We start from the raw sequence: 13,134 nt of genomic DNA, 5'->3' as shown, positions 1-13,134 counted from the left end.
TTCATTAGTTATGTATGATTGCATAATTTACCCCAAAAATGAGAAAATGGCAAGACATGTGAAAGAAAAGATAAAAAAAACAAAAAATACCCCAAAAACACATAGATGCTCTGCGCGTCCAACAACAGTAAAATAAAATGGATTTGGTACCCAGATGGTAAAATTTTCATCTGACACGCTAAAGCTCTGAAGACTGAAAGGTCGTGAAAATTTTCATTGGCCCGCTCCTCATAGAGCTTTAGTGTGGGCGGCCGCCAATCCGCCATCGGAAAATCAGACAACTCCTCGCGTATACACTCGAAAATTATGAAGTTAGATCGCCGCCATAATTCGATCCTTCAAGTCGTCCCGTCGTACTAGAAGTCGTCCCGTCGCACTAGAAAAGTCCGCAGGTCGCATTAGTTATTAGAACTTCGCAAGTCGGAATCTTTTGGAAGTCGAAACATTCCAAATTTTAAGTCGAGTCGTTGCCTCAGAAGTTGACTCGTCGCAAATTTCGGCAGTCGACTCACCCCAAATAGTTGGACTCTAGGCTATTCCGAAAAAAAACTTTATTATTCCGTATATCAAAAGTCAAAATATTGTGGAGATAATGTTATGATCGTGTGGTGTGGAGTTTTTGTGCACGTGCAGAGGCTCGTCCAATTTATATTATATTTTTATCTCCATAATATACCTGATGGATGAGATGAACACTTATGAAAACAGTTAAACGTACATGATTGGAACATGTACCAAGTTCCGACGAGTTAACTTCTGATAGGAACCACTAGAAACTTGGTATGATGGTTCGACTTAAAAGAATTACGACCTGCGAACTTCTAGTGCGACGGGACGACTTGAAACTTGGGATGGTTTGACTACCGAAAATTGCGACGGGACAACTTCTAGTACGACGGGACGACTTGAAGAATCGAATTTTGGTGGCGATCGTCTAACTTCATAGAAAATAACATTAGTGAGGTCAGGTAGCACATAAAAACGTAAGAATACTTCAGATGGTGATTAAAGCATGAAATTTGGCACGGATGATCCTTAGAGGGTCTAAAACTTAATTTTAAACAGTAACACCAAATTTTGCCACCTGGCCACCTGTCAGATGACGTCATCAGGTGGCTGGGCAAAAAATTATTTTTTGAAAATATTCAAAATCTAATGGTTCCAGCGGAAAGAGCATGAAATGCTGATAAAAATTGAGGTATAAAACATGCCTTGAAAATCTTCCTATCAAAAGTTATGGAGGTTGAAAGTTTTTTGATGACGCCATCATAAGCCTTTCCAGGCAAAACTTAAAAACCTCGTAATTTTGGTACAAATTGAACAAATTTCATGTTTCATACATGAATTCATATCAAAATTCATTGCTTTCTCCGATTCCAATGTTCAAATTGAATTAAAAGCTTTAAATCCTACAGAATACTAAAACTTAGATTTTGAGCTTTACAAGGCAAATCCCCGGGGGGGGGGGGGGGGGTACTAGGGCAAAATGGGTTACGGGGATGCTCCGCTGGTCAGGGTACCTTTTTTAACCTCCACGAGTCCCAGGTAGGGTCGCAAAAACACCAAAATAGAAAAATCAGTCCCTCGTAGGGTGCCTATTTTTGGAAAATTTGGGGAAATAGTAAAAAATTTTGCAATTTAAGTCCCATTCAGGGTCACTTTTTTCGCAAATTTCGAGTCCCAAGTAGGGTCCATTTTTCGAACCTCAGCGGAGCACCCCCGTCGGTCGACAAGGGTAGTACCCCCCCCCCCCCGGGGGCAAATCAACGCAGCGTTCTCCCTTCAGGAGCACAGTGTACAACCAACTAATTTTTTTTGGATGTTTTAAGCCTTCCTATGTTGTTTAGACCCAAGCATCAGATGGAACTTCAAATTTCGACATGGATTCATGTATAAAACATTAAATTTGGTCAACTAGTTCCGTTATTACGGGATTTTAGGTTTTTGCCTGGAAAAGCTTATGATGACGTCATCACAAAACTTTAAACCTTAATAACTTTTGATAGGAAGATTTTGAAGGCATGTTTTATACCTCGATTTTCATCAGCATTTCATGCTCTTTCCACTGATATCATCAGATTTTAAATATTTCAAGGATCATCTGTGCCAAATTTCATGCTTTAATCTGAAGTATTTTTGTGCTAACAGACCCTTACTACATTTGATTTGATTCGTTTCCAAATTCCAAGCTATATTCAGTCGAGTACTATTGCAAACTAGGAGAAATGCGTGTATTTCGCTTAAATAGGATGATTTATCCTAAATAAGATAAAATCGATAGCTTAGTTAGGAGAAATAGCAGAAAAAGTTGATTTTCTGAACAACTTCAGAGATCCGCGTCTTTTTAACTCTCTAAATCAATTATACTCATAAAGAAGATCATGTTAGGCCAAATGTTAGCTTCTTATCAGCGCGGAGTGAAAAAATATAAAACATTTATCCTATTTTGGATAAAATATACAAATTAGGAGAAATAATGCTTTTGTTACACGCTTTGCCGTATGAAAAATACTGAAAATATAAGCGTGAATGAAAAGTGTCGAAGGACGAGAAAGTGTTCATTCTCCTTGACACAAACCACACAAACGTAAATTGCGCAAATGTGTCTACTACAATAGGATAAGTTTATTTATATCTAAATTTCTATTTCTTCAAAACATCGTTACGAGCAAAGTTTTTACTAAGAGAGTTTGATGCATAAAATCTGAAGTTTGTCAAAAGTTGAATAACTTCTGAACGCACGCTGACTGATGGATCAGACTTCACAAGCATACTATACTGGCTCCAAATTTCTTAAATTTATGCAAAGCTTGACGCGGATCTCTGAATTTGTTCAGAAAATCAACTTTTTCTGCTATTTCTCCTAACTAAGCTATCGATTTTATCTTATCGACCGCCTGAAGGCGGTTTTTTACCGTCGTGTTTTTGTTTTACGGAGTCTGGAGGTTGAAAGTTGAAATCGAAAGTGAAATCGTGCAGCTTAAGTTACAATCTTTAATTTTCATTTTTGGTGGCTGAATATTAGGGAGATAACCACGCAAATATCTAAGAGATATCCCGCGTGTGCGGTGGCCCAGAAAGGTATGGGTTGATGGTACGGTGGCTTAGAAAGTTCAGCGTGTTAGCTAGGATGCAAGCGTTTTGATTTCAGAGGTAGTCTTTGTTTTTAGATGTACTTCTTGGAGTAATTTTGAATTATAACTTCTCTCGGTCCTCTGCAATTATTTTCGACATTGTTAGTTATTGCATTTTACATGTGTTGTTTTTCATTTTTTATGAAGTATCATACATGATTTGTGATAGATGTTGTTCTGTTGACTGCTGAAAAAAGTGTTAATTGCTCTGCAAAACAGCGGTCGCACCAGTTTGCTCTGAAGCAAACTGTGACCTAGTTTAGGATAAATCATCCTATTTAAGCGAAATACACGCATTTCTCCTAGTTTGCAATAGTACTCGACTGATATTCGTATTTATCCCGCAAAGTATTGCTTTTAGATATTCAGACCAAGTAAGATGTAAATTTTCAAAGAAACTTCTTAAAATACCGTAAATTTCAAAAAAGTAAGGCGAAAGTTTTCCCATTTAGAAATTTATATAGAATTTTTGTTCATTTGTGGCAGAATATATCGGAATAGATATTATATTTTTCTATTTGTTCAATCGTTTGAAATCGAAAGTAGAATAATATCTACTTTGCATTTTGAATCCCCGATAAACATTCCGAGAATTACGTCAAAAGTCTTTTTAACACCGTGAAGGTTCAATATGGCTCTCTAAATTTGCCAGGGCATCAGATAGAATTAAATAGGCCTACAAAATGAAGGTACTGTTTCCAACATCTTACGCTTTTCAATCAAATTTCATGATTTTCAACATCTTGGAACCTTTTCCTTCTCAGATACGGCTTTTGGTATTGAAAAGATGACTGATTATTTGGATATGAATGGCTTTGTGATCGTGTGTCATTTGCCTGATTGGTATACTGGATTTGATAGATTTTGGTTAACTTGTTGTGTATTGTATTAAATATTGAGAAGTTTGCTTTCTCTCAAGCAAAGCATTTTTGAGGATTGTTGTACCTCTGAAGAGTGGTTTTAGAAAATTACACTGGATTTGTCACACAATTAAAGTTATCGACTCATTTTCAAAGGGGGTAAAATTGGAAAGTTTCAGGTTGTACATCGACTTTCATTGCTCCAAATTTGATCAATTGAACTTATCGAAACGATCGAACTAATCTAACCTACTTAATTTTTACAAGAAAAACTAAGGGGTCACTCACATATCGATTCTTCACACAACTAACATCAAATTGACGCTAACTTGAAAACCCTCCCACCCCCACCTCTTGACGTGAAAGTTTAAAAATTATCAAAAATCAATGAAACTCTAAATTTTCTATTTCACTTTCATTGTTGTTTCGTCAGCCATCTTTAATTGTTCTAGGGCTTGCTCAGTTTACATTTTAAATAAATGAGGTAATTTTTAAACTTTTTTCGGAAAGTTGCCAGAATTAATTATCTCTGTAATCATAACCAGGCATAGTTAATTGATATAATCGATAATCTTGAGTAATCGATAAGTAATCGATGGATTAGATATCGATTAACTGATAGAATCGATAGGGAATCAATACTCAAGATTTTTTCAAAGCTCGATTATTTATCGATCAATTTTGCCATCGATTGTTTACAGATTATAAATCAATTATACTTCAATCAAATTAGGATTCCATTAAAAATCGATCGGCTATCGATCACAGCTTTTGATAGGGTGGTCAGGCCAAAATTTTCCCCTCAAATTTTGAAAACCAAACCAATTTTATTTGAAAGTCCTTACCTTTGTGAGAAAAATGAGGGGTCATTTGTTAAAATTGGTCAAGTAGTTCCAAGCAACCATGAAATGACCTTTAAAGATGGCGGGTGAATTCTAGTCTTCCGCGTGGCGGGCGTGAGGAGTTTTGCTGGCGCGGTCTGAAAATCAGCCCGATGATTGTTAAACTTTTAGCCTATCAGCTAATGAGCTGGAAATGATAGCTAAAAACACATTTTACCAATGAAAAGCTGAAACCCTTAGCTTTCCAACGATATATGGTAGTCCTGATAAAAATTTCAGAAAAGTGCTGAAAAATCTAAATTTCTTGTATTTTTTGGATTTAAAGACAGCCTGTAGATTATCGAAAAGGCTACCACGTGACAAACTAAAGTACTATCTTTCCCGCGTTTTATAATTAAAACCGCGAGTATAGACTAAACCAGCTCAATAGCGATAGCCACTTGAAAAATGGTGGTCAAGGTCGACGGTGGTGCCACAAATTCTGAGTCGCCATTTTTTCACCTTGATGTCTAATAAATGGTATATCTTTTTATTGAATGTAGGTAATTAGATGGGGTTTTTTTCTTTGTTTTCTCTGATAAGTTCTGAGTATTTAAAAAAAAAGAATGAACAAGTTTGGAGTTGTTAAGGATAAGTTATGATGGATGGAATGTTCTAATTTTGATTTTCCACTTGTTCCACGCTAAAAATCCCGACGAGTGCGCACCCTACTTTTGATCGATTACATATCGATCAAAAATTGATTAATCATCGATCAACTATCGATTCGCGATACTTCATTAAATACCTTATCTTGGCCCTTTTTACGCCCGACCTTATTAGTGTTATTTTTGGGCTCGTTGGTGGAATAAGGCCCTGCGTAAAAAGGGCCGGTAATGTAGTGAATAGTCGGTTGCGATCGATATATAATCAATAACGATACGTGATCGAAGATAAGTAAATAATTGATAAGTAATCAATGCATAAATGATAAGTAATCAATGCATAAATGATAAGTAATCAATGATTGTTAACAATCGATACATGATTGATAAGTAATCAATAGGTTGTAATGTAGTCGATATGTGATCGATAAGTAATTGATAGCTTGGTAATAATCGATCGCTGATCGATAGATTTTTTGAAGGTCTGATTACCTATCGATTCTATTGGTTAATCGATATCTAATCCATCGATTACTCTGGATTACTCAAAATTATCAATCATATCGATTAACTACGTCTGGTCATAATCAACAGATAGCGGTAGTTAAAAAACAGACCCCCTTCGCGTCAATTTGAAGTTAGTCGTGGGAAGAATTGATATGTGAGTGACCCGTAATGCAGCCATAGTGTACACGCCCCTAAATTAAGGGGGTTTTGTTGATTTGGGTTCAAAATCTTTAGGTGGGACTTTCGATTTTTTGGATTTCAGGGGGGGCACAGGATTAGGTGGGACCTGATTTTTTAAGGTGGGACTAAGGTGGTTTGGTTGTAAAATTGAAACATCTCGTCAACATCAATCAATGATATATAACTTTAGTAGTTACCTTTTACTATTGAAACCTAGTGGATAATCTTGTACATATGACCTGTATTATACTTGAAAGAAGACTTAAGTTTTGCTTCCTAAATTCTGCTGGGAATTCAAATTTTTCGAAATCTTGGTGGGGGATATACTTAGTGGTGGGACCATGCATGATTGATTCTAGGTGGGGTTTTTAATGTGTGCTGGGACCTTATTTTTTTGGTGGGACCTGGACCCCCCTTGCACACTATGGGCAACTCAATGGGCCATTGCAAAAATTTATGTTACCCCCCCCCCCCCAAAAATTATTAGCTTGTGTGAAAGATCAGGCAAGCTCTGATATTCTGTAATTAGTGGAAGGATTTCATAGGTTGCAATGCTCCTAAACTCTTGTAATTTCATGGAAGGCAAAAAAGACAGGCAACTTGATTATTGACTATTGTTTAAATTACATAAATTAAGCATTTTAAGGCCATTACTTTGAGCCCTACAAGAGATGAAACTGAGCTGAGTTTTGCAGCCCCATATTGCTCTTTTCAATTAGCCAATCAGAAAAGACATTACTTTTCTTGTACCATGTGCAAAAGATATCAACAAAAGAAACCAATTTTTCGGGTCAGTGGAATGAGAAGAATGTTCTGCAACAAAAGTGCTCTAGCGGTGAACCTTAAACGCCAACCATAAAATGCTGTGTGGGTTACAGCCTAAAATTTTATTTTGGAAAGGTCATGTATGTTGAAAGAAAATGACTGATTTTGCTTGAAACACAACATATTGGGTGTAAACATAGCAAAACTAGTGACCCCCTTGTACGCATCCGTATGCTTTATGTGTACCCCCCTTTCAGCCAAATATAATACCAATAAGGTAGTGTTAATCTTTTTTATGAAGTTAAAAAAATTTCTTAAGTTGCACCTTTTTAGCCGTAGTCATAACTATAAAACCTCTTAAAAATAGGTTTGAACGCTAAAAGAACAAAATTATTATCACAAATCTAAGTTTACTTATATACTTAAAGCCACTTGTTTCAAATAAACACCCCGCCTAGAGCATTTTCAGTTGTTGTTTCAATGTTGTTGTTATGATTAAAGGACATTTGTTGGGGTTCTGATTACTCTCAGGTGCTTATTCAAATTCAGAGATTTGTTATCAAGTATTTTTCATTGGACACCTAATTTCAAAGTCGCGTCTTTACACTCAGCCCTCCCTTAAAATAAGGGGGGACTTGAATTTTGGGTTAAGGGGAAATTTTTGAAATTTTCAGAAATGAAGGGGGTTAATGTTTAAGGGGACAAAAGCCAAAGTAATTTTGAATTTAAGGGTAGAGTACTTCATGTGAATCCAAATCTTTTTTCATACTCTTGCAAAGTTTTTTTTTTCTTAAAAATATACTTAATATACTGTTTAAGGTGGTAAAATGAGGGTGAAAATCTGAAAACTTTCTCTCTCACTCAACCATGGTGGGTGACAAGATTTTGTTGGCGTCTGTACTAACACACTTTGTAATACGAAAAGCTCACACACTTAGTAATGAAATATAAATTTAAATCATAGTGTGCAAGGGGGTTCCAGGTCCCACCTGAAAATTCAGGTCCCACCTTATCCTAAAATTCCCACCTTCAGCCCAGACTCCCAGATCCCAGCTAAAAACAAAAAAAATATACTAATTCGAGGAACAAAACAAAATTTCTTTACCGTAATATGAAGATGCAATATATTACATATGATATATTAATATGTCTATTATATACATTTAAAAAGCAGATATATTAAGGCTCTCAGCTTATGCAAAATAAAAGCAGCTCTATCTATCTAAAATTAATTAAATAAAATTTTACTTTAACTTTTTCCAAAACACCCAAAGTCCCACCTAAAGAAATTAACTCCCACCTTAACTTGTTTCTCCCACCTAAAACCTGGAAAACCCCAAATCCCACCTGAAAAATTTCGACCCAAATCAGCAAAAGCCCCCCCACTATTCTGGGGGGGGTGCACACTATGTAAATGCCATAAAAATGATTTCGTAAAAAGCCCTGTAAATTGCTTCACTATACACTTAAAGCAGAAAATTGAAGATTTAGATGCAAAGTTTCAAACTTTAAAATAAAGACTGATACGTAAAGAAAATAAACTGGGTTCAGTCCTAAAAAATTAAAAGTGCAAAATAATGAATATCTTACTGTAATCATGGGTCGATTATATTAACATTTATAACAGAGAAGTCGTAACCCTGCTTTTTGTAAATTCCCTGATACGAACAGATAAGAAGCTTTATGTGGCTGAAAGAATTATCAATTGACTATGTTAACCAATTCTAACTTTTTTTTAATATTGTAGTGATCAAATGTTTTGATCAGCTATGAAAATAAAACCAGACGTCGAGTGTTTTAACTTTCATAATAAACTGGAAAATGAAAAACCCATTGCCCCCCCCCTAAAAAAAGTCTTCACATTTATTGTCTAAACGGTTTTGAAATCTTAAAAAAATCTTTTTGTTTTGGATGGAAATTTCCCTTTATTATTAAGTGTGTCAGGTGTTATTACAGAGCATGTTGATTTTTATCACAAAGCATGCCAAGTTCTATTACAAAGTGCGTTAGTACAGCCCCCTCTAGATCTGATACTCTTGCCAGGGGCCATGTTTGTAAGAATCACATGTTCTAATGATCTAATATTGAAGAAAAATCACATTCTCGAAAGCATAAAATTAAAGGGGTACTTTAGAAAAGAAAAATAAGATTTAAAGGGGGATTAGGAAATAGGGCACAGTACTAGTTGAATTCCAAATTGAGGGGGGGGGGAGAAATGGATAGGGGCTAATTTGCTGTTTAAGGGGGGGGTCTGGAAAACATGGATTTAAAACCATGCCCCACGAGGCACTAAGTAGTAGCTTAGTTTGATTAGAGAATCTGATTTACAGATATGACAATGTTCCAAGATGTTGAATATTAAATTGATTATTTCCTATTTAATTTTTCTGTCTTTATTAAATTCAACCCTACCTTAATTTTTCACCAAAGTTGCCGTCCTAGATGCTAAAGGGTCCCTATTCTTGCAAAAAGGCTTTCACATATCAGGGTTAAAGTAAGATTTTTCATATAATGTATTTTCTCTTTTAGTTGAACATTGCTTACCCAGCCAATGGCAGTCAAAAACTTGTTGAGATTGACGATGAAATCAAGCTTCGTCCATTCTTCGAGAAGCGTATGGCTCAAGAAGTCAGCTTAGACTGTCTTGGTGATGAATTTAAGGTAGCTATATTTTTGTTGTGGGAAAATGGTTCCAAAAACGTCTTTGTTTGATGAGTCTTGTCAAATTTGTTCAATTTAATCTGGAAATAAAATGAGAAATTTTGCAGATGAGTTGGGAGTTTTTATAAGATACTTTAATAATTGGTAATTTGGACTAATAAAGCTTTTTTCACATGTACGTAAAATTTTACTTAAGACCTTGAAGGGTGGGAATTTCCCTAAGCTTACGTAGTGTTTTAAGGCCTTATGTAGAGTTTGCTTACGTTCAAAAAATTTTGAACGGAAGGAAAAGTCACGTAAGACCCTCTTAATCAACAAAAACTCTACATAATGTCGGAAACTCCCAAAAGACAGCCTTACGAACGATTTTCCGTAAAGTCTAAAGTAAAATTTTACGTGCATGTGAAAAAAGCTTAAAAGCGACGCGTTCTTTAGAAAAAGTAACAATTGTTTTATTACTGGTTAAGCTTTTTTCACATGCACGTAAAATTTTACTTCAGATATTCATAGTTTGCAGAGGGGTATGAACCCCCCTAGGTTTATTTCATCCCCCCCTATATACCCATCCCCCCCTTTTGTAATGAAATCTTATCCCCCCTTTTTTTTTACAGAAAATCTGTTTCGAAGGAAACTTGCTTTCCCACCTACCAGCAAAATTATCAACAAGAAAGAGTATGAAGTATTATAGTCACGAGCCAACAATGACAGAATATAACTAGCAATTTGTATTTGATTAGAAAATTGACCAAAATTTCCTAACCCCCCCTTTTTTATTTGATCCCCCCCTACATTCCCATCCCCCCTAGTTTTTTCGGCAGATCTCGGTACCCCCCCCCTACAAAGGCCCTCCAGAAAGTTGGCATCCCCCCTATTAAAAAGGGGGGGTGCAAACTATGATATTACGGAAAATCGATCGTAAGGCTGTCTGTTCGGAATTTCCCCGACATTATGTAGAGTTTTTGTTGATTAAAAAGGTCTTACGTGACTTTTCCTTCTTTTGAACGTAAGCAAACTCTACTTAAGGGTTTAAATATTACGTAAGCTTAGGGAACTTTCAAGGTCTTAAGTAAATTTTACGTACATGTGAAAAAAGCTTTAAGGGCCAACCAAAGCAAATGTATGAGCTTGAAAAAACTCCAATTCGTCCCAAATTTTGTCCGGTTCTAAAAACTCTTTAGCTCTTCGGGCTTTATAAAGGCTTGGGGACACGAGACGTTTTTTTCGCGTTGGTGCAATGCAACATGCTCGCATCCCCAAGCCTTAAATCTATGACAATAACATTTTTTTCATTTTCAGGGTTACATCGCCAGAATCTCTGGAGGAAACGACAAGCAAGGTTTTCCCATGAAACAAGGTGTAATGACTAACGGACGTGTCAAATTATTGTTAAAGAAAGGACACAGCTGTTACCGAACTCGACGAGCAGGTGAACGTAAACGAAAGTCTGTCCGTGGATGTATCGTTGATAGCAACTTGGCTGTCTTGAACTTCGTTCTCATCAAGAAGGGAGAACAAGAAATCCCAGGATTGACAGACCGAGTTGTTCCACGCAGATTAGGACCAAAGCGTGTTGGTAAAATCCGAAAGTTGTTCAACTTGAGCAAAGAAGATGACGTCACACAATACATCATCCGTAAGCCAATCCCAACTCCCGAGGGTAAACCAGAGCCAAAGAAACCCAAGACCAAAGCTCCAAAAATCCAACGATTAGTCACTCCACAACGTCTTCAAAGAAAACGCAAAGTCTTAGCTTTGAAACGCGACCGATGCAACAAGGCTAAACAAGAAGCTGCCGCTTACGCTAAAATGCTGGCTAAAAAGCACAAGGAAGCCAAAGAGAAACGGCACAAAGAACACATGAAGAGAAGACTTAGTAGTCTTCGGGAATCCAAGAGCAATTAATTTAGAATGTGAAAATATACACCTTCAAAATAAAATCATCACTTTGTTTCTTCTTAAACCCAGAGTAATTGCGTTGTCCTCTTTGACCAACCGATTATACATTTTTTTATAACCTCCAATTTTCGTGCCAGGGTTTAAGTTTCTTTGTAGCTTTTTTCACATGTACGTAAAAAAAGTCACTTAAGACCCTCTTACGGGACAAAAACTGTACGTAAGGGCGGAAAAATTCCCAAAAGAATACAGCCGTACGAACAATTATTCGTAAGATCTTAAGTAAAATTTTACGTACATGTGAAAATAGCTTAAAGGAAGAAATTTTGCGAGAATTAATTTAGTGGTTTAGTTTTTGTCACGTTTTAAAAGTAGCTCGAAAATTTCAAATGCATAACAATCTATATTTGCTATTTCCGTCATTCTTCTATGGTACATGTTGTTTTCTCAAGTCCGGATCCCATTACTCTAACCAAAGATTTATTATACACTGGATAAACGACTCATAAAACGATGTTTGAAAATTTCCGGTGGTAACATTAAATTTCTTATACACAACACGTCTTTTGCAACTTTCTCACAGCTTGAAACGTCATAACGGCTTATTATTATCAATTAAGGTGGTAGTCTACCCAAAAATAAAAAATCATCGAAAAAATTGTCGAATTCTGGTTTTTGGGTGTTTTGAGATCCGTAGGTCTTTCTGAACATCTCCTGAAAATTTCAGAGCTATATCTTTATCATTCAGGCCCGCCGCAGTGAGCATTTTTATCCTGTTGGGTGCTTGAAAAATCGCCCTAGCAACAGAAAAAATCCCGTTGCTAAGGACTTATTTCTTCAATCTCGGCCGAAACATAGCAATGTGATACGCCAAAGGAAAGCTCTTTTTACGCCCTTTTCGGGCGTCAAAATATTATTTTCCGTGGCATTACGTAATCCTTGAAATTAAAGATGGTAGCTGCAGTAGTGTAACACATCAAAACCAGCTGAAAAGCAAGCTGTAAGCATGATTCTGCAGATTTCTTGGCAAGTTTTAGATCAAAACTTAATCTCTTTGATTGAAATGAATTATTTAAATGAAGAATGGACTCTACAGAATAAAGCTGCTCTACATTGGTTGTGTTGCTGGATTTCTGCGAAAAACATTTAAGTTGTCGGCATTTTGTTTTGAGCATAGACAGTGTGCTTTTGGTGGCTCACATAATGTTTTGTAGTGGATTTAAATGTAACTGAGATATTTCCAAGCACAACATGATGTAACAGAGATAGAAATGTGCATTATAATGAACTGGGCCTAACTTCTGGAGACACACATTCTCATCTGACACCAGCCATTCATAACCGCCTAGGCGGTAACCGAAGCGAAGGCGCCGCCTTCGATCAAGCCAGCTCATTGTCAATTCAAGTCTATGTGAATAAAAATATGCACTAGAAAAGTTTCCATGTCTACAGAGAGTCATGCTGGAATTTCAATGAACATTTTGTCACACTTATGTGGCTGTTTTCACCCAAATTTGATGTTATCGCAAGATTACCGCAAAGTTTGCTATATTTACGTAACTTTAGCGCAACATGTTTTTGTTGATTTTTGGATAATTTATCAATTTTTGTGAAATGTTTTACTTTAACTTATGAAACCTGACTGGTT

The 13,134-nt window shown here is 36.3% G+C and overlaps 1 protein-coding gene across 1 annotated transcript; it reads left to right on the top strand.

Moving 5' to 3' along the window:
* Window positions 1-3,733: 3,733 nt before the first annotated feature.
* LOC136821071 (small ribosomal subunit protein eS6-like) lies at window positions 3,734-11,530 on the top strand. The gene is made up of 3 exons (XM_067077304.1): window positions 3,734-3,823; window positions 9,462-9,593; window positions 10,890-11,530. The coding sequence occupies exons 1-3, from the start codon at window positions 3,818-3,820 to the stop codon at window positions 11,493-11,495; spliced, it is 744 nt and encodes a 247-aa protein (XP_066933405.1). The 5' UTR covers window positions 3,734-3,817; the 3' UTR covers window positions 11,496-11,530.
* The last annotated feature ends 1,604 nt before the right edge of the window (window positions 11,531-13,134 follow it).

Source organism: Clytia hemisphaerica, unplaced genomic scaffold (assembly GCF_902728285.1).
Source record: "Clytia hemisphaerica strain Z4C2 unplaced genomic scaffold, Clytia hemisphaerica genome assembly, whole genome shotgun sequence".
Taxonomy (NCBI): Eukaryota; Metazoa; Cnidaria; class Hydrozoa; order Leptothecata; family Clytiidae; genus Clytia; species Clytia hemisphaerica.
Note: the sequence above shows the minus strand (reverse complement) of the source record. Positions and strands in the feature narration are given on the sequence as shown.

What these genes read in the sequence shown, in the direction of transcription:
- LOC136821071 (XM_067077304.1), top strand. An exon ending in GTCTTGGTGATGAATTTAAG is followed by an intron (nt 9,594 to 10,889) that starts GTAGCTATATTT and finishes TTTCATTTTCAG; the next exon opens with GGTTACATCGCCAGAATCTC.